Source organism: Suillus paluster, assembly GCF_016628075.1.
Source record: "Suillus paluster strain FC165 chromosome Unknown EDB91scaffold_1, whole genome shotgun sequence".
NCBI classification, from domain to species: Eukaryota; Fungi; Basidiomycota; class Agaricomycetes; order Boletales; family Suillaceae; genus Suillus; species Suillus paluster.
The window spans coordinates 403,149-426,643 of NW_024537561.1; the positions used below are offsets into that span (position 1 = coordinate 403,149).

At 49.7% G+C, this 23,495-nt stretch overlaps 8 protein-coding genes across 8 annotated transcripts; 4 read left to right on the forward strand and 4 right to left on the reverse strand.

Annotated features, from left to right (window-relative positions):
- Positions 1–945: 945 nt before the first annotated feature.
- On the forward strand, positions 946–2,374 carry EDB91DRAFT_1091934 (uncharacterized protein). The gene is made up of 3 exons (XM_041316722.1): positions 946–1,234; positions 1,282–1,436; positions 1,496–2,374. The coding sequence occupies exons 1-3, from the start codon at positions 1,066–1,068 to the stop codon at positions 2,093–2,095; spliced, it is 924 nt and encodes a 307-aa protein (XP_041184155.1). The 5' UTR covers positions 946–1,065; the 3' UTR covers positions 2,096–2,374.
- A 2,131-nt stretch (positions 2,375–4,505) lies between these two features.
- Positions 4,506–7,048, reverse strand: EDB91DRAFT_1241409 (heterokaryon incompatibility protein-domain-containing protein; the record flags this gene model as incomplete). Its single annotated transcript, XM_041322071.1, has 4 exons — positions 4,506–6,210; positions 6,284–6,678; positions 6,711–6,949; positions 7,015–7,048. 4 exons carry the CDS (start codon positions 7,046–7,048, stop codon positions 4,506–4,508), a joined length of 2,373 nt encoding a protein of 790 aa, XP_041184156.1.
- A 286-nt stretch (positions 7,049–7,334) lies between these two features.
- On the forward strand, positions 7,335–8,922 carry EDB91DRAFT_1091944 (inositol-pentakisphosphate 2-kinase). The gene is made up of 3 exons (XM_041316723.1): positions 7,335–7,875; positions 7,926–8,195; positions 8,248–8,922. Exons 1-3 carry the CDS (start codon positions 7,441–7,443, stop codon positions 8,818–8,820), a joined length of 1,278 nt encoding a protein of 425 aa, XP_041184157.1. The 5' UTR covers positions 7,335–7,440; the 3' UTR covers positions 8,821–8,922.
- On the forward strand, positions 8,910–10,870 carry EDB91DRAFT_1091947 (acyl-CoA dehydrogenase/oxidase). The gene is made up of 10 exons (XM_041316724.1): positions 8,910–9,168; positions 9,220–9,303; positions 9,359–9,633; positions 9,682–9,756; positions 9,806–10,002; positions 10,061–10,151; positions 10,207–10,298; positions 10,349–10,443; positions 10,497–10,590; positions 10,637–10,870. Exons 1-10 carry the CDS (start codon positions 9,031–9,033, stop codon positions 10,753–10,755), a joined length of 1,260 nt encoding a protein of 419 aa, XP_041184158.1. The 5' UTR covers positions 8,910–9,030; the 3' UTR covers positions 10,756–10,870.
- A 349-nt stretch (positions 10,871–11,219) lies between these two features.
- EDB91DRAFT_7556 (uncharacterized protein) lies at positions 11,220–13,331 on the reverse strand. Its single transcript, XM_041328296.1, has 3 exons — positions 12,196–13,331; positions 11,981–12,141; positions 11,220–11,922 (listed from the first exon to the last, which is right to left on the reverse strand). The coding sequence occupies exons 1-3, from the start codon at positions 13,204–13,206 to the stop codon at positions 11,403–11,405; spliced, it is 1,692 nt and encodes a 563-aa protein (XP_041184159.1). The 5' UTR covers positions 13,207–13,331; the 3' UTR covers positions 11,220–11,402.
- Positions 13,332–14,110: 779 nt separating this feature from the next.
- On the reverse strand, positions 14,111–16,069 carry EDB91DRAFT_1041785 (Ureohydrolase; the record flags this gene model as incomplete). The annotated part of the gene is made up of 8 exons (XM_041312949.1): positions 14,111–14,380; positions 14,442–14,528; positions 14,956–15,082; positions 15,140–15,421; positions 15,478–15,812; positions 15,867–15,876; positions 15,939–15,958; positions 16,019–16,069. The coding sequence occupies 8 exons, from the start codon at positions 16,067–16,069 to the stop codon at positions 14,111–14,113; spliced, it is 1,182 nt and encodes a 393-aa protein (XP_041184160.1).
- A 1,288-nt stretch (positions 16,070–17,357) lies between these two features.
- Positions 17,358–19,801, forward strand: EDB91DRAFT_1241413 (pyridoxal phosphate-dependent transferase; the record flags this gene model as incomplete). Its single annotated transcript, XM_041322072.1, has 15 exons — positions 17,358–17,489; positions 17,537–17,602; positions 17,650–17,875; positions 17,928–18,073; positions 18,143–18,219; positions 18,280–18,292; positions 18,345–18,377; positions 18,429–18,502; positions 18,562–18,625; positions 18,703–18,822; positions 18,878–18,984; positions 19,039–19,093; positions 19,142–19,291; positions 19,374–19,538; positions 19,592–19,801. 15 exons carry the CDS (start codon positions 17,358–17,360, stop codon positions 19,799–19,801), a joined length of 1,638 nt encoding a protein of 545 aa, XP_041184161.1.
- Positions 19,802–20,335: 534 nt separating this feature from the next.
- EDB91DRAFT_1241414 (CwfJ C-terminus 1-domain-containing protein-like protein) lies at positions 20,336–23,187 on the reverse strand (the record flags this gene model as incomplete). Its single annotated transcript, XM_041322073.1, has 12 exons — positions 20,336–20,468; positions 20,663–20,977; positions 21,037–21,249; positions 21,302–21,341; positions 21,395–21,671; positions 21,721–21,788; positions 21,854–22,043; positions 22,106–22,528; positions 22,581–22,678; positions 22,730–22,837; positions 22,903–23,078; positions 23,138–23,187. 12 exons carry the CDS (start codon positions 23,185–23,187, stop codon positions 20,336–20,338), a joined length of 2,091 nt encoding a protein of 696 aa, XP_041184162.1.
- Positions 23,188–23,495: the final 308 nt, after the last annotated feature.

Sequence of the window (23,495 nt, forward strand, 5' to 3'; positions counted from 1 at the left end):
GGTAAAGTTCCTTTTTGGACGACTAAAACCTCCACCGGCGGATGTGAAAACAAGGTCATTGCTCCCGAATTGAAGCCGCGCGTTACTATAAACGAACATGTTTTTCTCTTTTTTCGACAAATAAAGTCACCCCGGCGGGTTAGACAATATTCCTATTGACACCGACGTCAAACTACCGAGTTCGTTACCTTGCAATGTCTTTCCGAGACCGACTCGGGAACTGTCGATTGTCGAGCTAATATGTTTTTCCAAAGTTCCTGTTTTGGACCACTAAAACACCTCCGGCGGCAAAATACATACCTATTGACACCGAATTGACGCCGACCTCCAGTCTCCCTGCGGCAAGCCCCTGGATGACACCATGGTTATGATGTCAAGGTAAAATAGCCTCACCAATTCAACGGGAATGTACCATTCGATAGACCCCCTCCAGGCATATATTTCACTGTTAACGTGTCATCACCGTGGCCACTTACAGTCTCGAAGTCTAACTGAAAGGTAGAAGCGGGTAGAAGGGTAGAAGCACCATGTACTGTATCATCATAAGTCCGGACGTGGAGTTCACCCTTGTTCTAAAAAAGTAACAAGATCAAACAGTTATCCCCCCCAGCGGTACATAGCTTCACAGTGTACCTGGGGCGCCCACTCAGGTGCGAGTAGCCTGCTCTAGCCTCAGGCTGAATACCCATGCTCGCCTGAAACCTTGACACGTATCCCTGCCCAACGAACCGAAAGACGCCCATCTACCAAAAGACCCGTTCCGCTCTATCGCTCGCTGAGGACTGTATGCTAATGAGTATTAGCTGGATGTGAAACATTTGCTTTTGTTCAAGTATGCTGACACTTATAAGCGCACGCAACCGCTATGCAAAAAATATTTTTGTAGCGTTGATCTCACGGTCGTATACTGGCTCAGAGTTTCCTAATGTGGTGAAGCTGTATTTCCCCTCCTTGGACGCAACAATATCACCATGTTCCCCTAGTACTTAAACAATAGTCATGGGTTCCCTCGATCCCTTAAAACACCCTGATTCAGGTTGAATTTTCTCTTTACAAGTCGCCCACATGCATTCACCCCCTGTAACATCACATCCCTCCCCATCCTCTTCCTTTGCACCGAGACCGTTCCCTCCTCCTTCCCTTAACGACGTTCCTCATGAATATATCGTTGATCAGCTGAGGAACCTCGCCTCGCACTACTGGGATAGACCACAGACAGCCGATTGTACTATCAGTACGTCGTCGTTATTTACGGAATGTTCTCATCTCATACGTCGGCAGTCGTACCTGTTCCCCATCATCGAACACGTCCAGTACACGACCCTTCAGTCATTTCGTCACCAGAGCCCTCACCAAGGGATCAGGTGCACCAGAATGCCACTGGTCACCGGGTAACAGAACCTGCTATCCATGCTGTGCCTCGAATGAAACTAAGAGTGAGTCACGTCATGCGGCTATTCATCGAAGGGGCTCATTCCTTATCGTGCATTTTCAGTTGCACATGGACTACCTCTCCTCGCAGTCATCATTTCTCCGAGGTCTTTTCAGTGGTGCATCGCCCCATGATCTCATACACACTGGTACCTCTCAACCCCGACATCGTCCCCTACATGTTCCAGAAAGCCGTCTCCCTTGTCTTCTTCCTTCCCCACAGTCACATCCCACTCTCTTCCTCCCTGTTCCTGACCCTTCTTCCATACATCTGGTTTTTCATTGGATGTACTTTGGTCAGACGACTCTCATGGAAGACTGCCTAAATCGGGGTGTTGTCCATTGGGAGGGGATCGCGCGCAACGTGGAGTACTTGGGCCTTCCCACAGATATCAAAGTATTCCTGGGGCAGTGGTACAGCAACTGGCTTCTTCCCGCGCGCAGCCGCCCTGGCTGTCCACCGTGTTCGCCTGAAGATGGTGATGATTCTGATATTGAGCTGGAACTCGACGAAGACGACGAGACGGATGATGACGATGATGATTCCTCGGTCGGCTCATACACGGATGGTGTAGATGCTATCGCAGAGTTCGAGCGAGGCCGGACACGGACAATCCGCCCCTTGGCGCGCCTATGCGGAAAGTTACAGATGTGTGGAGCGTGACAGGCATTTGACATCTTTACGAACAACTCAATGTATTTCATAATGGTTGTCGCCCATGGCAATCTTCTTTGCTCTATCTTTATTCATTTGTCGCATCCCCTTTTCAGTGGGGCATGAAACCATTTCCGGGGAATGTCTGGACTGCGTGGCATCGGCGACGGACTCTAACTTGCAAGTGCGGCTGCTATCCTCAAATGTTTTGCGCGACGGCACCGCAATTACGTTCATCCCATTCCCTGATATACTAATAGTACTTGTAATTGTATCAGATGCGAAAGGGAAGGCGTGTATTTCAAAGTCAAGAAGACAGAGCCTTGTCGTAATTTTTCTTGAGTCTTCCACGCAATTGTCCTCAAATCCAATAACCTGATACATGGTACAGACGTCCGCAATTGTGTCCGATGCTAGAAAGGCTTATATGACAAAGTTAAGGCAGAGCTTCTCCTCCCCTCGAGCTTCCACGCAATTGTCCTTTGAACCTTCGTGGGCGCCAATCTGTTTATCTCGCGCGGCCAAGCCAAAACGTGTAAGGGCAGACATAACCGAATATCCCCAGATCTGAATGAATGATTTAGCGGCTGGGGACACCCGTAAAATAGCACAGTGCTTGGAAAACAAAAAGGCGCGTGGCAGTCCCTTAAGGATAAGAACGGATCTAACCTCAAAGACATTGACCATATGAGGAAAGAGAGAAGAGCGGTTTGACAGCGGAACTAAACAAATGCGAGCCTTCCAGAATGGTTTCACTACTGCGCATGCCGCTACGACACCCGCGATCTAAGGCCGGGACGTTCCATTCAATGACAATCGGAGAATGCACAGTAGTGTAGGCAATGTAGGCGTCATCGACAGGTATTAACGTACACTGATAAGCGACAATTAAAGATAAGCTTAATGTCTCTTTTCGATGAACGGTCATCCCACTTGGGGTGCACAGGTAGTACGGAAACTTGAAGTCCAGGAATACAATGCGCAGGTAATCTTTTGCTAAGTGCTTAGCCACATCCGGATATGCGCCGGCATTGCATGAACCCGAGGGGCCTATACGATAATGTATTCCATCAGTCAGACTTAGTAATTTCCGTCCTCGCAAAGACATACCAGGTAGCGACCGGCCTGCGTTTCATCCCATGTTGAGCCATGGGTGTTCGAGTACGGAAGTACTAACACCCACGCGAAGCCCCTTAGGCCACTTGTACCTCTTAAATATATATTTTATTTTTGTCCTTGCTAAAGAATGGCCGAAAGAAATGGGAAAATGTACGAGAGGTCTCATGGGGAAATTAATAGATAGTACTCACCGATCGCTTCGCTGTCCATGGTAGCCGTACTAGACCTCAGGAGCCATATGAAGCGGGGTCCTGATCATTATCCATTCTGTGATTGCTCCATTCTCGTCATCAGCTAGATGAGTATATCCGAAGTCTGCAATTGTCAGATGCCCGTCATTACTGGTTCGAGATCTCGATGAACAAATACGTCTGCGTGGAGGAAATATAGCCCAGCCACAATTAAATTGGGCAGTGGCAGCATATTGAAAGGGCTGCGCGTTTGGATAACGTCGTGGAAAGACCCGCTCGCTATAGACTTGAGCATGAGGTGAAGTTTCAATTAGTCTTTGAAGGCGCCTATGTCATCATTCACCCAGGGACTCCCTCCATGGCAGTTCAGACAGGTGCCTTCTCTCAGTCTTGGTATCCGCAGGGTGTTTCTGGCCGAAGGATACGGATGACATAGTAAAATGTACATACCCGATCAATTAGTTTCATTCTGTCCTTGAAAGGCCAAGTTGACAGCGAATAATGACCTTGGGCGTTCCATTTTACCTAGGTTCGGGCAGCTGCGCGATTGCACGAGTAACGAGTGACCATAAGCCCCGTCGCCTATGCACGTCGATTTAGTTGAATCCAGCTCTCCTTCCTGAAACGGTGACAGGTTGAATATAATATGCAAATACATTCGAGACCCTCTAGGGTCAGTGCTGGTGACAGGATGTCGCCAGTATAGAATCCGCGCGCGGACTCTGATACGCGGCTAAGGACGACAGTTTGAATTTGTCTGTCAGGGGTGCCTCAGGAAGCACGTATGTACTTGTGGTGGATCAGGGCGCGAAGCGCGAGTAGATGCTTGGAGGACTTGCTTTCGAGCATGTATGCCTCTGGATGGTGCTGAATTTTCTTTGGAAGTCCGAACAGGGGGTCGGGTGCCGCATTCCGAACGAGTGAAACTTAAAAAACTCAGATTATACGAAGCTTGCTAGACGCACGAAACAGAGGGTGGAAGTGTAAAGCATGAGGTATGTGAAGGATCGCATAAGTTAGACACAAAATTCCTACAACTTGCCAGGTTACGGTGCTGTAAGGTCGTAAGTAACTGTACGATAGACTCAGAATCAACAAACCAGCAACCATTATCGAAGAAACACTACCCTCTCCTCCGGCCTTGAAGCAATCCAGGCGGCTTCATGGATGACGCCCAACCCAACACGTTCCATCAAGCCCTCATTCTGACTAACCGCCATCACATGTAGCAAGCATTCCTGGTAATTCACAAGTCTCTCTTCGTCGTACACGCCACGCGTTCCGGTACGGGAAAGGACAATGAACTCGAGAGTAGTCGGCGGGGCAGGGTCCAATGGCAGGACGACAGTGCCAACCCAAGTGGGAGGGGAAGATGTAGTGGAGAGAATATTGAAGAGACCGTGGTGGAGACATGCACTTGTTTCTTCGTTTTCTTCACCACCTCGCCGTGTAATGCCAAAGTGGCTGGAAGTCGTACGGAAAATGAGGGTGCCTGGTTCTAGTGGTCGATGAATGCTTAGTGTCAGCTCCGTTGGGTCTAAGATCCCTCGTGGAGAAGAATATCCGGATTTCTCTTCCTCTGTCATGGGAATTGAAACGATCCGGGAAACCCGGCGAACATCAAGCTGCATTGTATCACCACTCTGGTCCACGATGTGCCAAGGACCTACAAGCGTTTCCGCCACCGATGGTTCGCCACTACTAGTGTCGATCCCCACATACCGGTGCTCCGTCATGTAGTCAACAGCGCCACGCCACGTAGCCCATGCCCAAGAAGGCCAAGGTGAACTGTCTCCGTCAAAAAGGGAACGACGAGCGCGAGGTGTGTGTGGATCGTGTTGCCAGAGAAGCGCGTGATGCAGGTCTGTCAACATCATTCCATAATGAAAGACTCTGGCAGGTTTACCCAGCCCAAAACCTATCGCCAAAGCATTTGTCACTCCAGTGAGAGCATTGACAATGTCTGATTCCACGGTGAGATTGCGTTGTGTACACTGCTTAACGGCCTCCATGTAACTCCCAAAGGAGTCTGCGGAAGGGAAAAATTCTCTGCGTGAAAGCCGAAGAAAGCTGGTAGAGAATTGGTGGCCTTTGCTTTCGGCGACAATGTCTTCTGCGAAGACATCACCGCGGCACTCAAAGTGAACTTGCTGCCCAGTGAAGTATATTCTTCGGCGGGAGAGCGCGCTCTCTTGATAGGTCCAACACCGTGTATTCCATGTGGACAGAGCGAGAGCCTCGCCAAGTCTTGGAGGAGACACATAGAGATGAAGTCCTTGAACAACCTCAATATGCTGTCGTAGTGTTCTAGTTCGTGGACGGCATCCTGGGAGAGGGTCTCGAGCCGTCGTGCCGCCAGCAGCGATTATCGTGAGATAAGACAGACCGTAAACCAAATCCATGGCGTGTATCTGAGTGAGCTTGTCCTGCAAATCATCTTGAATGATGCATAGAGCGTCGATCCATATGTAACGTTCACCAAGTTGTCGAACGAATAGAATCGAATCAGTGATGGTCTCAGGTAATTTCGTCGTGTTTAGCCCGCCAGGCTTGGAGCGCTCCGCTATATTATCCTTCGTCGTCCAATACTCTGTGCCAGCGCCTCCCCATACGTAACTGAGGGCGACATAACGACAGCCAGAAGGTGCAGGAATCATGGCCATCGATACTACGTCCACCACTCTCACAAACGCCGGCAGCTTCCTGTCGTCTTCGCCGTCCTTTCTCCAAGCACTTTGACATTCATCTCCATGGTTCTCCTGGCACAGCTTGATCCAGTTCTTCACCAGATCGATATCCACAGTATTCTTCACCCTGCGACCATGAAGATCAGTTGGTCTCCCAAACTTGAAAGCGTCTTCTTCCATGAGGTGAATCCTTAGCGAACCTGCTGTTGCCCTTGAAGCTGGATAACTCTCCCAAAGATCCTGTAGGCCCTCCATATTGATGTGGAGGCGGTAGCAACGAAATTTGGGTGGGGGATAAAAGGGCCCCCGAAGACAACCGCAATTCATCGAGAACAGCCGACATTCGATCACTGAGAGATCGGCGTGAGGAAAGTTGTCCAACATCAAATGTTCGACGGACGTGAAAGGATATGAGACGGCAGAAACTGCATTGGTAGGATTTTTCCAAGATAGATGAGAGTAGATCGAGCGGAATCTCCTCATCCTCTGGAATGCCATCAAGGAATATCTTGTAAAAATCTATTTTTGCACAGATGGAACAGAGTAACGTGGAAGTATGATCCCTCTGTTCACCCTCATCAATCAGTCCACCGCGCTGGGTAAGGGGGATGTCATCGAGTTCCTCACCTGAAGATTGGTTCCTGTTTGATCTGGGTTTAGAAGAGGGGCGGATTCAGAGGTCCCGTCAGATGCGATATTTGCTTTGAGTTTGCATGTGCGGATGACTAATAGCCAGACAAGCCAAACTCCAAGAGCGAACCCTCCAACAATTCCAACAAGGGCCAAACCATGTGTGAAGACCGGGCTTAGAGTCTTAAAAACACCAGTGGGCAGTACTGTAAGGCTGTTAAGCCCTTCATGATCACCTGAAAAGTATTTCAATATGCGACGAAGCAGGGCAAAAAAGCTATTGTAGAGGTATGATACTTACTTGACTGAGTTGTTTTATGGAAGGGAGGAATCATACGAGTTGCAGTGACTCCTTGCAGTTACTGGCAGGCAGGGGTGAAATGTGTCCGCGAGAAGGTTGTGAAATCAAAAATTGAGCATCAGCGCTAAGATAAACGTGTGTGCCAGCCATGTCTGGTCCACCAAGGCCAATACATTGGATGAGCTGGGTGACCACACAGACTGTAAGTTGAGTTGCGTTACTTGAGGTTACCCGGAGGTGGGTGGAATTTTGTACCGCCACGGGCCTTGGCACGGGTCGATAATGAGGCGGAACGCTCAGCAGAGTCAGCACTCTTGTTCAAACTAAGCTCAGCTCCAATAACGTGCGCACGTGCTAAGCGAAGCGCCAATGCGTTGATTGTCAGCAGGCACATCTGCAACCTCCGCCCAGTCTGCCCGCTCTGCAATGACACCGAGACGCATTACTGAAACAAAACCTGGGGATTGGACATACGTTTCTGAGGGCGGGGCGACGATTGTATTCTCTTATCGAGGACCTTACAATGTCCAGTTCTCTGGTCACGTACTACGTCTTCGCAAAGTCGTTCACAGATCATCAGATGCATCGAACAACAAGCTGCTCAATACCAACACTGAGCAACCAGACGACTCGATGATCGCCTTCCAAGAGAACATCATCTCAAAACTCGTCCCGTCCGAGTTTCTGCCGAGTCTTGATGTAGTGTTACTTGATGAAGAGTGGCTCAGATCGTTTGTTGAGCTACACGATGGCGATCGTCCAGCAGAGAGAAGGCAGACGGATCAGATTGATGTTCACAGGAAAAAGGGTGTTTTAGCCACCGATCTCATTGGAGGCACACAGATTGCGATGGAAATCAAGGTTGTCGCCCCTGGTAATTGAATATCTGAATCTAACAGGTTGTTTTGCAGCCGAAATGGGGATTTTTACCTCTGGAATGCCATCTCTCGCCTGAGACTGTCGCTCTGAAGAGAGTAACATGCAGATTTTGCATGCACACGTGCTTCAGAGTGAAGCAAGGGGACGTTTGCACGACCTATTGTCCCCTAGACCTTTTTTCTCGCGACGAGAGTCGCGTTAGGAAAGCCCTACGTGCCTTGTGGGCTGGATGGTATGAGAGCGGCGGGTCTCTCAATAACCTACGGTTCTTCGTCAGTGGCAGAATGGCAAAACCAGATGATGTACGTTTTCGACACATCATGTCGACAAAGGTTTCTGATAAGATCTTGATAGGACGACTCTATGAAGATTTTGGCACACTTCTTCTCGGAGGACGAATCGACTGACACCGAGAATCTCCAGGAGTCATTCGCATCCTCTCTTATGCAGGCGCTAGTTGACAGTCCCGTTCTTCTCCTGCTGTCGACTTTGCAACGAACATTGGATATCCTCGACGTAGAAGGCTTATCCAAGTTGTACACACAATCATCACCAGATTTACCTGGTGATGGTCTCGGATCTTCTATTCCTGATCCTTCCATGGAGGAATGGGAGGACTTCGTGAGAGTCTACACTTCTGATTATCATTCCTGGGACCACGCGGCTCCCAGTCCTGGGCACCTCAGGCATTATCTCATGGCCTATCTTCTTTCGGCGACGTTTAAGGATTGCTCCATTATTATCCGGCCCAGACTACAGATCCCGTCTACGACACAGGTTGGTCCCGCACGGTCATTTGATACCACCATCATCGACATGGATATGAAGAGCATGGATCGCTTAGGGAAGTGGGAAAAGTTAGACAGACGAATTGCAGAACATTACAAGAATTCAGGCAACCAACGTCGTTGCATCGACAGTACTTAGTTAATAATAAGAGTGCTTTCCACTTCTTTCACGTGACACATGTCATATTATTAGTCCTTTATGTAAAGTTATAGACGCGCGAAAGCAGTGGTATGTTTCGACTTTACGGCTATGATCCGTCGATGCTGAGAACTTAGAAGCGTCGAGAGCTCAGTGCACGCAACCAACGTTATTTCCTTGCTCATCTTAGGATCTAAAACTCTTTCCAGTATGCTAGCCTTGACATCCGGCAGGCTTACAGCGCGCCACCTACGCCGTTATTTCCGACCGATAACCACCAGTCGAGGGTCGCGTCATATCTCAACTTACAACGTTGATATAGCAGGGCTCACGGAAGAGCAGGCTGAGGTATGTCAATGAGAACATCGCCGTCAACTAGAGCTCAGTATTACAACTCAGTTCCGCAATGCAGTAGCCGAGTTTGCTGAACGGGAGGTTGCTCCGCGCGCCGCACAAATCGACAAGAGCAACAACTTCCCTTCGGTGAGTATTAAACAGGTGTTCTTGACCTTGTTGACATACTCAAGCATGCCGTCAGGACGTTTGGGAGAAGCTTGGTGACATGGGTTTGCTCGGTATCACTGTGTCGCCAGAGTATGGCGGTTTAGGCCTCGGATACTTCCACCACACATTGGTAATGGAAGAGCTTTCCCGTGCTTCTGGCTCGGTTGCACTATCATACGGCGCGCATTCGAATCTTTGCGTCAACCAAATACATCGTCATGGCACAGAAGCTCAAAAACAGAAATACCTCCCTGATTTAATCGCTGGGAAGAAAGTCGGCAGTTTGGCTATGAGCGAACCTGGGAGCGGGCAAGTTGACTGATTTACAAAGGTTGGAGATGACTTACAGTGAATTAGGAGTGACGTAATCAGCATGAGCTTGAGGGCAGATAAAATAGACGGTGGTTGGAAGCTGAATGGGAACAAGTTCTGGTAATAATTTCTTCGTGTCACGCGTGTATTGTTCTAAACAGTCCTGTAGGATTACCAATGGACCAACAGCATCAACACTAGTCGTTTACGCCAAAACAGCTCCTGAGAGAGGGTCTAAGGGCATCACTGCTTTCATCATCGAGAGAACGTTCAAAGGCTTTTCCACACACCAAAAGCTTGATAAATTTGGGATGAGAGGCAGTGATACTTGCGAACTTGTTTTCGAAAACTGTGAAGTTCCAGAAGGTACGTTTCTCTGCGGCAGTCAATGGTAGATAACTCATCGACTCTCGCTGCTCCAAAGAAAATGTCCTCGGCCAGGTTAACAAAGGCGCAGGGGTCTTAATGTCTGGGCTTGACCTCGAGCGTCTTGTCCTGAGTGGTGGTCCCTTAGGGTGGGTGCGATTCATTAAACCCTTCGGACGATTTGCTTAACATTACTTGCTGAAGTCTGGCGCAAGCTGCATTCGACTATGCAGTGGAATATGTCCACGAACGCAAGCAGTTTGGACAACCTGTGGGAACATTCCAATTAATGCAGGGTAGGTTGACCAGGCTCTTACCGAAATCGCGACTGATTAATGTTTTCAAGGCAAGATTGCGGATATGTACACAAGTATTAACGCAAGCCGTGCGTATGTCTATGCTGTTGCAAGAGCGTGTGACCGTGGTCAGATCAGTCGCCGAGTAAGCAAGATTGTGAATCCATATGCTGTTGGTTTTTGATTTTATAATGCTAGGACTGCGCTGGTGCCATCCTCTACTCCACGGAGAAAGCCATAGAGGTCGCGCTGGAAGGCATGCAATGCCTTGGCGGTAACGGATATATCAATGGTTCGAATTATTTAAACGTTATGGCTATTACTCACATCTAAACTAGATTACCCTATGGGCCGAATTTTGCGCGATTCTAGGTTGTATGCAGTGGGCGCCGGGTCGCAAGAGATAAGAAGGATGCTGATAGGACGGGAGTTCAATGAGCAGTTCAAATCATCATGATACCTCCAGGCTGCTTTCGAACGGCTCCCTAGTTCGGACAATTGATGCCATGTGTTAGTAGTATGTATGTATGTATGTGAAAAAGATCTTGAATGAGCATGGCTCTGAATCTGGTAGCGTTGCAGCTGGTAATGTCGCGCTCCTTCCGATTCCCAAACATTATGGAGAGCTCAGGCTTGAACCTGGGTTGTGTGAAATCATGTAAGTATGAGAAAATTCTTGCGAGAAATTTAGCTTGCGATGACTTGCTTCGAGGGTGCCTGCGGCGAACACATCAATGAGTAGTACAAGTCCTAGTAGGCGATCCTATAGATGCCACGTATGATCAATACATCCCCGAGTTGTTTTGCGATTGTGTTAGAATTCCTTAAGTATGCTAGACTGGTTGGGTTTTATAGACATAGGATTGATAAGTTCGTCCTAGATACATTCATGGCATAGGTATACTAGAATCATTCGTAAGAGATCGTGACGGTATGATGGTGCCTGCGTATGTTACTGTACATATTGTGAGGTGCGATGAATGACGGTATAAGATCCGGATACGACAGAACAAGATTACATGACATATAAAGTAATCCAAACCATAATGATAATATGCTGTAGTCCGAGCGACGAGGACACGGAAGTCCGTCAACTGTATTCTATTATTGCGGAGCGAACGACGGGTTGCACCATTCCTCGTAAGGGGTGTCGAAGACCGACACATCGAATGAGGGATTAGCAAGCGCAAGGTCATCATTTACGACAAGCCCTGACGGCAGTGCAACAGAGTCAGACATGACCGGGGAGCCAAAGAGATCATCTTCCTCTACTGAGGTGGTAAAGAAATCTTGTGCTGTAACCGGTGGGAGAGGCGCTGCGGAGGGTTGCTGGGGCACAGAGCGCCCATCACTACATTGCGTAGCGGGCAGAAACCATGTGTTCTGAGCGGCGGTCACCGGCATGGGCGGGATTTGATGTGGCACCGAGATCGTGGCAGGAGCTGATACTTGGACAGTAAACGCCTCTTCGGGAACAGCGACGGGGGGTGGAGGCGCGAAGGTGTTCGTGACCGATGACGTAGATGCATCGTGAGGTGATTGAGAGACCTCCTGAGATTTCTTCTGGTTCAGTTCACACTGCCCGGAATCCTGATGGCGATTCAGAGAATCGGAACGACTAAAACTAGTAAGAATCAACAACTCAGTATCATAGTCGCATTTGAAAGCAGCGAGATACTCACAGTTGGCCACAGTCGAGGCACGGCAACCGAGCACTCTCTTCTGGCTTATGCGTTCTGGTAGTTTTATGATTACGCACGCTGCTTTCCTGCATTTGGATACCATTGCACGAAGTAAGGAGGCATTGAAAGATGGTTTTGCCGTCCTTGGTGCCGACGTTTTTCTGATAGACAATTGTTAGCGGGTGGCGGGAACCAAAGAAATAAAATTGACTGACAAAATCAGGGTCCTGATCGACCGGAATGTGACGGATTCTCTTCCGCTTCTTGGTGACGCCGCCACTATCATTGGCCGCCCTGCGTTTCCTGCGCCGCACCGAACTCCTCCCAGAGGAGCCTACAGATGGAAGCTGCTGCATGAATCCCTGATTGTAATGGTCGACATGTTGGTAGTAACCGGTTCCTTGCATTTGTGGTTGCATGGAGGAGGCAGTAGGGGAGGTGTCTGACATCTGCGCATCGGTCCCATAGACGTGCTGTGCGGTCGCGACGATGAAGTCAAGTTGTTCGGGCGTATAAACCTGAAGGAATCTATCACGGTCTGTGGGCGGTTGCGGTTGCGTGGCTGGAGCTGGGGTTGCAGCTGCAGCAGCCTGTGCCTGCGGAGGGGACACCGAGACTGGAGGGCTCACAGCTACCGCAGGAGCAAGACCAGCTTGCATCGAAGGAAGGTAAGCGTTCATAGCCTGAGGGGGCGGGGCATACCCAGCATAAGCGTGAGGAGGGACGGGGTAGTGATATGGTTGAGGGGGTGCGAGATATTGCTGAGGGGGATAGGCGGTAGGTGGATAAGGGGCATACCCAGGCATCATCGTCTGTTGTCCATATATTACCCCACCGGTATTGAACGCGGGCGCGTTGGGAGCCAGCCTAGGTGCAACGTACCGCGGACTATACATTTCGGGAGGGTAAGAGCCGATAAAAGGCTGGGGCTGGAGCTGGGGTTGGGCCTCGGGCTCGGGCTGAAGCTCATGCTGGGGGTGGGCGTAGACTTGTTGAGCCTGTTGCTCCGTACGAAGCTCCGCATCGTGGTAAGTAATAGTACTAGACTTTACGCCGTCGTATTCGGGAGTGGTCCCAGGAGTTGTACCCGTCGAGTTCGGCGGGAAAAATGCATATGGAGCGAAGGGTGAATTGTTCTGCGAGGATAAAGCCGAGGAGTAGGGGCTAACGGAAGTATCGAGGTGGGAGATGGTGTTTGGGCCCGTCATATCGATGTTTTGGTCCATGAGAAAATCAAAGAGTAATATGTCGATAGCTTCAGGTCCTAGCCCGTGGTAGAAGATAACAAGTGGAAGAAGAAGTGAGTATAGTTAGACAGTACCAGTCAGGATGAGAGAGAATACGATGGGTGATGAAGAGGAGGAGGACAACACAAGTGCCAGTATTTAACTGTTGGGACATCCGCTTCAAGTAAATAAAGGGGATGGCCCACCGTGCGGCGCGTCACTTCCTTATTCGCGCTGTGGTCCACAACTCGTTACCCAGGCAAAGCCAAACAGTGACCCAGCGGATGTCCACACAAAGGATGGCATCCACCATCCTTGCATACAAGTAGAGTTTCGGGTGAACAATAGTCAAAAACGTAGGCCACCAGGATATCCCACCGCAGGAATGTGAAGCGTTCAATTAGGCGTGTCGATCGTTGATCGTCGATCTTCAGAAGTTTCCTTCCTGGGAGAAGAGCGGTGCAAATTATTTTTGAACGCGACGGGTTGGATCTGAATTTAGAATGGGGGTACCGATACCTTCCTCCCTCGCTCATGTAATTTTCTTCGTGCACAGGGATCCGTCGTGTTTGCATTAGCATTGAGAATTGTATACCAGAAAATCTGATTGACAAAATCTATCAACACAAAACACATTAAACAGGAGATTGCATGCTTATTGATCCAAATAAAAAATATCATGTCCGACCACTAATGTGACACGCGGGAAAGGTACGTATCTCTCCAACGCGTCCAAGTCACGTCTCCGGTCGCCACGGGCCACACGAGTCCCCCCTTGGCAACACGTCGAACACCACTCTTCTCTGTCACAGAACAATCAGACATTGTACCTTTAACAAGCAGATACAACTTACTGCCACCAGATCAGAACACTCATTTCCACATTCACATTAAATTACGGCACTTAGATTTGCAAGCAACTCAGAGAAGGGTCTCTCCTGTACAACAAACAGATCACGAGCGCGATTAGTAAGTCACATTGCGAGTAGTCGATGTGAACACCGTGGTGCACGTCTGGCGCTGTGTCCCAATCAAGAACAATAGCCAAACCGCGCAAACAGAAAACAACGTGATGGCAGATGAACAACTTACCCAAAGCAGAACGGACCAACGAGCACCCCACTGCGACGGTCTGCCGCACGCTCTCAGCATCTGCAAGCGCGGGGTTGACTTCCTGCATGCGGTGGAACATTACATCAAGGTTCGTGCGAGTAGGGCCGAGGTAAGAGACGTACCATCAAGTCAAGCGCGACGAGTAACCCAGTCTCATGAATCGCCTCGCAGATGTAGTGTCCTTCGCGGAAGGTAAGGCCGCCGCGCACCTTTGGGATTTTGGTTAGTGTTGCTCGTTGACTTGGCATTTGATTTGACTTGGAATAAATTTCCTAGGAATACATTGTTTGCCCGCCGCGCGCTTGGGCATTCCCGCCACAAACGCCACGGATCAAAGCATCTGTATTTCCAAGACGCCCCCTTGAGATAGGGTATGCGCAATATAAAGCGTCTGCACAAGCCATCCCTTGTTTCTTTCCCGTTGTGACGCATTTTTCAAGCACCCGCATGGTCAAGACGCGTGGAGAATGATATGCACTTCCGTGCATGCTCTCACACCACAAATACACATCCCCAGCAAGGAAGGTCGGCAAGCACTAGGTCACCAAATTGGCGCGGACCAGACGACTAACTCCATCCCACTCAAAGATACGTGCCAACGCACTGACTAGCAAAAATTAAAATTAAGATACTTACCGGCGTCCCCGTGCTAGGAGCAACACTCGGATCGAGCGCGTCAACATCAAAGCTCAGGTGAATAGGGCGGTCTCGTTGCGGGTTAACATGGTCGAGCGCCATTTCAACCACCTTGCCGATGCCATAGCTACGTCAAATACAATCAGCGTCTGCGCCTTTCCTCCACACCGAAACCGAAACTCACCGGTCAACCTCGTGCATACTGAACGCCTTGATGTTGTGTTGCTTCAATATCTCCTTCTCGCCTTGTTCCACGTCCCTTAAACCGATGTAAACGAGACGCTCGGCAGGGAGGTGGGAAACCCAGTCGAACTTGGCGAGGACGAAGTCTGGGGATGGCGCAGGGGGGTTGAGCTTGAGGAGGAAGGAGAGAGGCATGCCGTGGATGTTTCCGCTGTCGGTGCTATGGATTGTGTTTATGTCGGCGTGGGCGTCTATCCAGATAACACACGCTTGGTCGTATGCTCTGTGGACTGAATATCAGCTCGGTGGAAGGATTCAAGTCTAAACGGAGAGATTCACCTCAGTGTGCCTGAGATAGTGCCCATGGCCAAAGAATGGTCTCCACCAAGGGTAACGGGGAGCTGCCCCCTCTCGGCATGAGCCTGTACGGCGGATGCGACATTCTCGCAGACCTGGGCAACGAAAAGAGGATTTTTCAGCCTCGCGATGGATGCGTTTAGTGCGTCTACAGCGGAATCATCGACGGCATTAACTAAGGTGCTATTGGATGGAGGAGAAATATCCTCGAATTGATGGTGCCCGTCAAAGATGACACGCCATCCGAGGTTTTCGATCTGGTCGATGAGACCTGCCTGGACGAGGTGAATAGGGCCTTTGTCTACACCGAGTTTTGGCTGAGAGGAAGGTGAGTGATTGAGTGATTTAACTGAGGTTGTGAAAGATCTGACCTGACCACCGCTGTGGCGTGCGCCGTGATAAGGTTACCGTCACGCGAGTGCAGCTGGCACTGAAATGCTCACCTAAACGGACATCCTAAGATCTGAGGAGGTAAGGACTCAGCACAGGCGTGGTGAAAAATATTCAAATAGAACACACGTACAGCGATTGTCTTGGGACTTGGAAGAAACTTGTTGGAGGGTACTGGTGACATTCTAAAGGCAAAGTAGTGATTGGTAAGTCAAAGCGTCAGCAGTCAAAGTGGATGTAAAGAACTGACGGGTGAATCGTAGTCGAGGTTGATGATATTGAGGTGAAACAAGGAAGGACGACAAGGAAGAACACCGTATACCGGACTATGTGAAAGCGATTATTATAAGGCTAGCGGCGCGACTCGATGGGGAGCGATAGCAAGATCCGACTGCATGGCGGTATTTCCCGGGTCGGCGCGCGGTGCTCATCGTGATCATCGGACGTGTCGATGATAGTCAAATTTCAGCTTTTAAACATTCAGTAAGAAAAATAAAATACGAGCTAGCAGTTTGATTGCTATTACAACGCTCTGTCGTACCTCTCAGGTTTCACAGTATTAATGCTCTTGTTGTAAGATTAACGGGCAACGCGGGATCTCAATCCAAGACTCGGGTCGGAGCTTGAATCCAACTGGCAAGCCTCATGATCACAGGTCGGTTTGGAGTTGGGGAGCACATAATTAATTCGCGATTAGAGGGCGAACATAGAATTCTCATTCCCACTGGCGTTCAAGTACTTACCTGTCTGGGCGTCTCGAGATAAGCCAGTCGGTATCGAGCATACGCTGTGTCAGAATAGAGGGCTAGGCCCCTCTGGTGCCAGGTCTCCAACCTTCTGATGATGTTCGGCGACGGAGCAACTCTGAGCTCAAGCGTCATGAGAATCGCGATCGGTGGTTGGCGCAACAGTGGGAGCGCACTAGATCACTCATGTGCTGGCAGCGGCTAGATACATATACTAATTAAGCGGTAGGCGAAGCCAGGCGTCTAGCTATGGCAATCGCGGTGCAGCTTATGTAGGCTTCTGTGGGGCCACTGCGGCGCTCGCTGTCGCTGGCAAGTGTCGAACCTTGTTGAACGTATTACCTGGCGCGCGGTGAGAAAGTTATTATTGGGGCTGTTACTGGCTGGCACTGGCTGGCACAGGATATCAAGAAATTGATGCAAGATCATGATCGTTCTGCGAATCCCGCTGATATTGGCATGCCAGCGGCAACCAAAAATGGATGAGGAGCAGGGGCGAAGCAGGGAGGTAGTATAGTATAAATAACATCAATACTGACCTTTGCAACAGTTCTGCTATTGGTTACCTTATAAGCTGCCCTCTGCCCATCTTCTGTTTACACCACATCATGTCCAGACCCTCAACTAGACCCAATAGTGCATACCCTTCGCGTAGCGGAACTCCATCTTTAAGAGACGTCGTAAGTTCATTAACATCCTTGCTTCCCTTCCTCTATCCCGCCCGTCATGCACATTCACCTTCCCCACTTCTCTTCCTCCAAATCTTCCTCTAAAAAATCATCTAAATCATCTCTCACCCACCAGGTTCACGGCGTCATGAAAATCTTCCATCATGAGAAAGAATCCGAGGCCCATCAGGTATATGTCTTGAAATCATCATCAATCATTACTTAATCCTTCCCCAGATATTTCGTCAACAAGTCGGTCATCAGCCCAAGGGCATCCTAGGCCTTCCTCAGACTATTAACCCTGTAAGTTTCACTCTTCCACCACATCACGTGACTTGACGCGTCCTTAGGATGAAGAAACCGTGCCTGGTATCGAGCACCCAGGCAGTACTGGCGTTATTTACTGTTCCGATCGCGCCATAGCGAATGGTTTCAGCTACGCTAATTCGCACGAGTGGGCAAACTTGGGTCAGGGCGCTCCAGAGGTCGGCCCTATCCCAAATGCCCCACCCCGCCCAGAGAGCATTCCCTTGCCTGTTGATTCTTTGGAATATGCCCCCACAACGGGTGTTAAAGGTCACTTTTTCATCCTTGGACGCGATCCGCTCTTGACGCATGACACTACTAGCCCTTCGTGAAGCAGTGGCGAATCTCTACAACGACAATTATCGCAAAGGCAAAGCAAGCCAGTATACATTTGAAAACGTGTGTATCGTGCCCGGTGGACGTGCGGGGCTCTCCCGTGTCGCTGCTGTCGTTGGGGATGTGTATTGCGTACGTGTCGCTTCTCTTGCTTGCTTCCTAATTCCGCGCGGCTCTGCTAACCAAACACCGCGCATATAGTCATACCAAATCCCAGACTATACCGCCTATGACCAGGTTCTAAGTGCATTCAAACGACTCGTCCCTGTTCCTACTGCGTGCGTGTTTCTATTCTTTCTTCTCGATCAAAAACCGACCAAATCCTTGAATTAATATAGGCTGGATCCCAAGGTACGCAGTTTCCACTAAAAAGTGATCACAACTGATGAACCCCGCTACATAGAATAAATATCGTCTTGATATCGAACAAACCAAGGTTCGTCTCCCATGTCACTCAAACACACAAATTGACTGAACGCGCAAACAGAAAGACATCCGTACCCAAGGTCTTGCGGTTGTTATTGCCTCGAACCCGAGGAACCCGACGGGGCAAGTTATTGCGTGCGTGCCCCCCCCCCCTCTTTCTCCGCTTCTTCAGAGCTGATCCTTTTTGATTATAGTGGCAAAGAACTGAAAGAGCTCGTTTCACTCAGCCGGGAGAACACGACGATCATTCTTGATGAGGTATGTGTTTGCTTTTCACCCACTTCCCCAACGCTTCCTTCACCCTCAACGAACGCTGACACTTACAAAACTCATAGTTCTACTCCTGGTACATCTACCCCGAAAACGACAAAGATATCGGAAAGAGCATCTCCTCTGCCGAGTATGTTGAGGATGTAAACAGTGATTCGGTAGTTATCATCGACGGGTTGACCAAGGTGTGTTTTGACACTCATTCACTCTCCCTCCCCCTTAATCCATATCCTATCGTAGAACTGGCGTCTCCCAGGCTGGCGCATCTGTTGGGTCATCGGGCCTAAGAACCTCATCACCGCACTCTCGCAATCGGGTTCGTTCCTTGATGGAGGTGCGAATCATCCGTGAGTGCCCTCCTTTCCCCTCCTTTCCCTTGCATTCGTTGAACCCTTGTGTAGCATGCAGCTCGCGGCCCTTCCGCTCCTTGAGCCGGACCGTGTCAAGGTGGAGAAGGTATGCCGATCATTAGACATGACAAAGGAATAAGCTGATGTGAAACAGATGGCCCTTCAAAAACACTTCAAAGCCAAGCGGGACCACGTGCTGAAGCGCTTGCACGCGCTCCATCTCGACGTAGACGTTCCTCCACAAGCGACGTTTTACATCTGGCTGAACTTGGAGAAGCTACCCCCTCCGCTTAACAATGGTTTGGTGAGTGGTATTCCTTAAGATCCTCGTCTTCCCTGTCCTAGGAAGGGGATGAACGAACGTTGACTCATTCTCTCTACGTCAGACCTTCTTTGAAGAGCTCCTGAAAGAGCAAACGATCGTGATCCCGGGCATCTTCTTCGACATCAACCCGGCGCACCGCAGGAATCTGTTCAACAGCCCGTGTCATCACTATGTGCGGCTGTCGTTTGGACCGCCTATCGACGATTTGGACAAGGGTGGGTTTACTGTTACTTTGATATAGCGCTTGGTTCTTCCTTTCTCGCGTCTGAACGCGCTTAGACTCGTCTCAAAGGTCTTTTCATGCCTTCTCCATCCTTTTTACTCGCATCTTTCTGCATACTGTATTGTCCGGTGATACTGACGTCAGCACGGCGCACAGGTATCGACGCCATCGGTCGGGTGGTCGCTGCTGCGAGACAGGGAGGCACGAGGAAGATGGGACACAGCTATAAGAAGAGCTTGGAGAGCAACCCTGGGGAGCATATCTGAACGCGATAGATTGTTTCCCCTCCTCCCCCGGCGGGTCGTACGTCGTTGGTATTGGGATGGCTAGAGATGTGACTGAGAATCGAACTGCAAAAAGAATGGACAGTATAATTAATCATGATGCATGTCGGTTTGTTTGCACGAGCGTTGGTAGGCTAGCTATGTGTAGAGTCGTTCACTGTATAGACTTGTATAGAGTCAGAAGACATTATTATTATGGCCTTGAAACGTGGGGGAATGACGAAGTTGAGTGTAAGGTCGAGGTGAAGGTGCACTTCAGACTGAGTCGACGTAATCAGAGCTGCTGAAATGTCAGAGATCAACATCGTGGCTCGTTGACGATGATATCCGGCTGAGTAGGTTGCGGCGCAGCCGATATTCAACGCGAACATCTGTTTTGATTCGCAAATGCAAGGCAGAAAATAATACCTCGACGAATGAAGGTTAATGGCCAAGGTAGGGCGAAGCACAAGATATTATAAACACAGTTTCCAGTGCCCTACAAAAGTAGTTGCAATGAACGCTGACAAGTGAAGATCACATCGACGGGTCAAAAGGTGCGAACGCGGCCTTGAATGCCTTCACATCTGCTTTATCCTCCTCCTCGGGAAGCATACATGCCTTCCAGTCCACCCTATCAGGGATGCCTAGTAAGTCTGCTAGGACTTGCCTGTGAACAATACCAAAATTCCATCAGCGTGCGCCAGAAAATACAAGAGCGTCATCCGCAACAAAAATAACGACAGAACCAGGCAATGGGAACGGAGACAAAAACAAGGAACACGTATGTCCAACTCCATTCCCACAAAACAAGGCAAAAAAAGCAAAGACAACAGCACAAGGACACCATCACAACCCACTCACCTACCAAACTGCACCCCGAAAGGCGCATGATCCTCGATCAAATGGACCAACGTCCTCCCATCAGGCAGGTCCACTCTGAAATAACTTCTTCCCCTCCTGGAATCTGGTAGTCCTGCACCTTGACAGTCTTCCAGCGTACCATCAAAATCGATTCCCTGAGACCTGAACGCCTGCTCCACATTCCCCGCGAGCGAAGTAGGCACGGGAACAGCTTGTACATGCGCATGCCCTCCTTTTGTGCTCAGACGTCCGACTTCGAAGAATACGGCGCTCGTGTCGTGGGCGGCGTAGAGAGCGCGGAGGGAAGACTTGTATCTATGAAGTGGTTGTTAGCGGTTGAAAATGAAAGAAAGGATGAAAGATTGAATACGCACTTCTCAGTCTCTTCGAAAATCGGAGGTGCGATGTCAGCAGGGATGGTGCTATACGTCGGCTGGTGCGAGATGGGTACGATGAGGACGTGGCCTCCACCTGGGACTGAACTAATACTGCTGTTATTCCCGGCTGCGTTGGATTGCGTAGGTATGAGTTGACCCTTTGGAAGCGTCACGTAACATTCACTTCCGATGGAGACTATGAGATGTTTTCTGTAAGAGCGGAGATTAACGGGCAGCAGATATGTAAGAGAAGAGGACTTACGCGAGGTTGGGATTGGAGAGGCAGAACCAGCATTCGTCGGCTGTAGTCCATAAGTACCACAATTGATCGCCTCAAACAATGAGAAATGCTTACGTCCGATCTCCTTGATTGGATCCCTCTTCCCCCTCCCCCTCCCTCCCTCCCTCTCTCCACCACGTTGTCCCGCATTTGCAACCGGGCAATCCTCAATATAATGCCCCTCGCTTGCACACGCGCGGCACACGTACCCCGGGCGTGGTTTTCGCCCACCAGTGTCGCCCACAGCGTGGCGCGTAGGGCAGTCGCGTACGAGATGCCCGGGCGTATTGCATATGCGGCAGACGTATCCTTCCGGAGGTTTTTGACGGTCAGGGCAAGAGGTGATAAAATGCTGTTTGTAGGAGGTGAGCGCGGGTCATGGTGAGGTAGGAAATAGGAACCTCGGTAGAGTCACACCTCCGGCATTTGTACCCTGGCGGCGGCTTGCCTTCCTCACCTGACGGTGCATCTACATTGATTAGATGAAGGGTAAAAAGTAAATCGGTGGTGCGTGGAATAAGGTTGAGTATGTACCTGTTCGAAGACGCTTGCCGGGCTGGGGGACGTTTCCCCATATGAAATTCTCTCCTCCTTCGAATGTTTCGAGTGTCCGTTTTTGGGGTCGGGGAGCTAATTCAGTGAAAGGGTTCTTGGTGGCGTTTGTGGGGCGAGCTGGAGCGGGGTTTGACGAGGAAGGTGGGACAATTGAAAATGCGTAAAACCACTGTTGACAACATAGTTTGATTCGTTTCAGTGATTCGACGTCATTATTGAAATTCAGCGTACCCTGGGCTTCTTACTACCCGTTGCTTCAGCCCCAAACGCGCCAAGGCTTACAAACCTCGAAACCCTTCCTGCCTCATCATCCCACACGAAGGGCTCCCGCTCCCAAAACTGTGGCGGTCGGCCACCCAACGCAGCAAAATGATATCTGGGTTTTACCTTCCTAATAACTTCATCCAGGGGCATGGCGCCCACAGAGGAGAGCTCTGTGGAAGACAAAGGGGCTGATGAGTGCTGTGTAATGCATGCAGGCCAGTCGTTGGTGATGAGGATGTCGATGAGCTGCGAGGAAGAAGAGGCGTTGAGGATGGAGGTAAGGGAGGTGTATGCTTGGTTCTTGGATTGGGATTTTGAGGATGATTTAACGAGAGTATTGGAGAGGAGGCGCTCGACGGTGTGGGTGGAGAAGAAGGGGGATGCGAACCCCTAGAATATGATAGTTAGTGTTTACCTTGAAAGATTTGCGCACAAAACGCACGGGAGGGGCTTCAGCAGTGGTGTAGATGCCTGGATTGTAGATGCCACCTAGACAGGCTATCCGAAGACCGTGAGCGGTCGTTATGATCCCTGATTTGTCTGGCAACTTGGTCAATCTTACACCACTAAAGGAACTTTTACAGAACCCACTCAGTAAAAATACATCCTTGCATAGCTCTCCACTAGTCTTGGCGTATTTTTCTATCACAGAATCAGGTAGGGGGTTCTCTCCCTGCATGATGTAACATTTCAAAGGGACTGAGAATGGAACAGTTCAGTCAAGGTATACCACTCATGAAACGCGTTCCTGCCTTCAATATCACCGTTCAAAAGTTGCTCAGTTTCATCGGTTCCATCCCCTGAAGCCCCTGGTTCTTTCAAGGGACCGAAGAAGTCCCCAATGCAGAGGACACAGTCGAATTTACCATGCTTCGCGTCGATAGCTTTAAGTTTCACAAAAAGGTCGCGTATTGACCCAACGGCAGAGCCCACTGTGAGTCTGTACAAGCGACGTTGGTTATTGGTTTTATTGGTGGTTCATGGGGACCAAAAGCCTACATTTTCACGGGTGAAGCACTTGACGATGCTGGTGCGGTGGAAGACGCCATGAAACTCTCCGTAACACGTGACCGTCCTTGCAGTGACACAAAAAAGGGAATTACACGTAGATTGTCACTTTCCCCGCAGCCCGCTGCTTGCGTTCGAACGCCCCTGTCAATGTCATGCCCATCACTTAGCGTGAGTCTTCCATACAGCTGCTACTTAGTGGTGTTCACAGAGCTCTTCCCGGTTCATTCCAAAACAAAAAAAACAATGGTACTAATTACAAATCGCCAGCTTGATTGCGAATCGAACTGGGTTTACATTCTACACTTCTCTCACACGTGGCCGCGCGCTGAACCAGTGCACCCCTTGT

Coding starts and splice junctions, on each gene's coding strand:
- EDB91DRAFT_7556 (XM_041328296.1), bottom strand. CDS start 13,206: ATGGACCAAAACATCGATATGACGGGCCCAAACACCATCTCCCACCTC. Junction 12,142..12,195: donor TCGATCAGGACCCTGATTTT/GTCAGTCAATTT, acceptor ATTGTCTATCAG/AAAAACGTCGGCACCAAGGA. Junction 11,923..11,980: donor TGCCTCGACTGTGGCCAACT/GTGAGTATCTCG, acceptor GATTCTTACTAG/TTTTAGTCGTTCCGATTCTC.
- EDB91DRAFT_1091944 (XM_041316723.1), top strand. CDS start 7,441: ATGACACCGAGACGCATTACTGAAACAAAACCTGGGGATTGGACATAC. Junction 7,876..7,925: donor AGATTGCGATGGAAATCAAG/GTTGTCGCCCCT, acceptor GTTGTTTTGCAG/CCGAAATGGGGATTTTTACC. Junction 8,196..8,247: donor GAATGGCAAAACCAGATGAT/GTACGTTTTCGA, acceptor AGATCTTGATAG/GACGACTCTATGAAGATTTT.
- EDB91DRAFT_1091934 (XM_041316722.1), top strand. CDS start 1,066: ATGCATTCACCCCCTGTAACATCACATCCCTCCCCATCCTCTTCCTTT. Junction 1,235..1,281: donor GACAGCCGATTGTACTATCA/GTACGTCGTCGT, acceptor ATACGTCGGCAG/TCGTACCTGTTCCCCATCAT. Junction 1,437..1,495: donor TGCCTCGAATGAAACTAAGA/GTGAGTCACGTC, acceptor GTGCATTTTCAG/TTGCACATGGACTACCTCTC.
- EDB91DRAFT_1091947 (XM_041316724.1), top strand. CDS start 9,031: ATGCTAGCCTTGACATCCGGCAGGCTTACAGCGCGCCACCTACGCCGT. Junction 9,169..9,219: donor TCACGGAAGAGCAGGCTGAG/GTATGTCAATGA, acceptor ATTACAACTCAG/TTCCGCAATGCAGTAGCCGA. Junction 10,299..10,348: donor AACATTCCAATTAATGCAGG/GTAGGTTGACCA, acceptor AATGTTTTCAAG/GCAAGATTGCGGATATGTAC.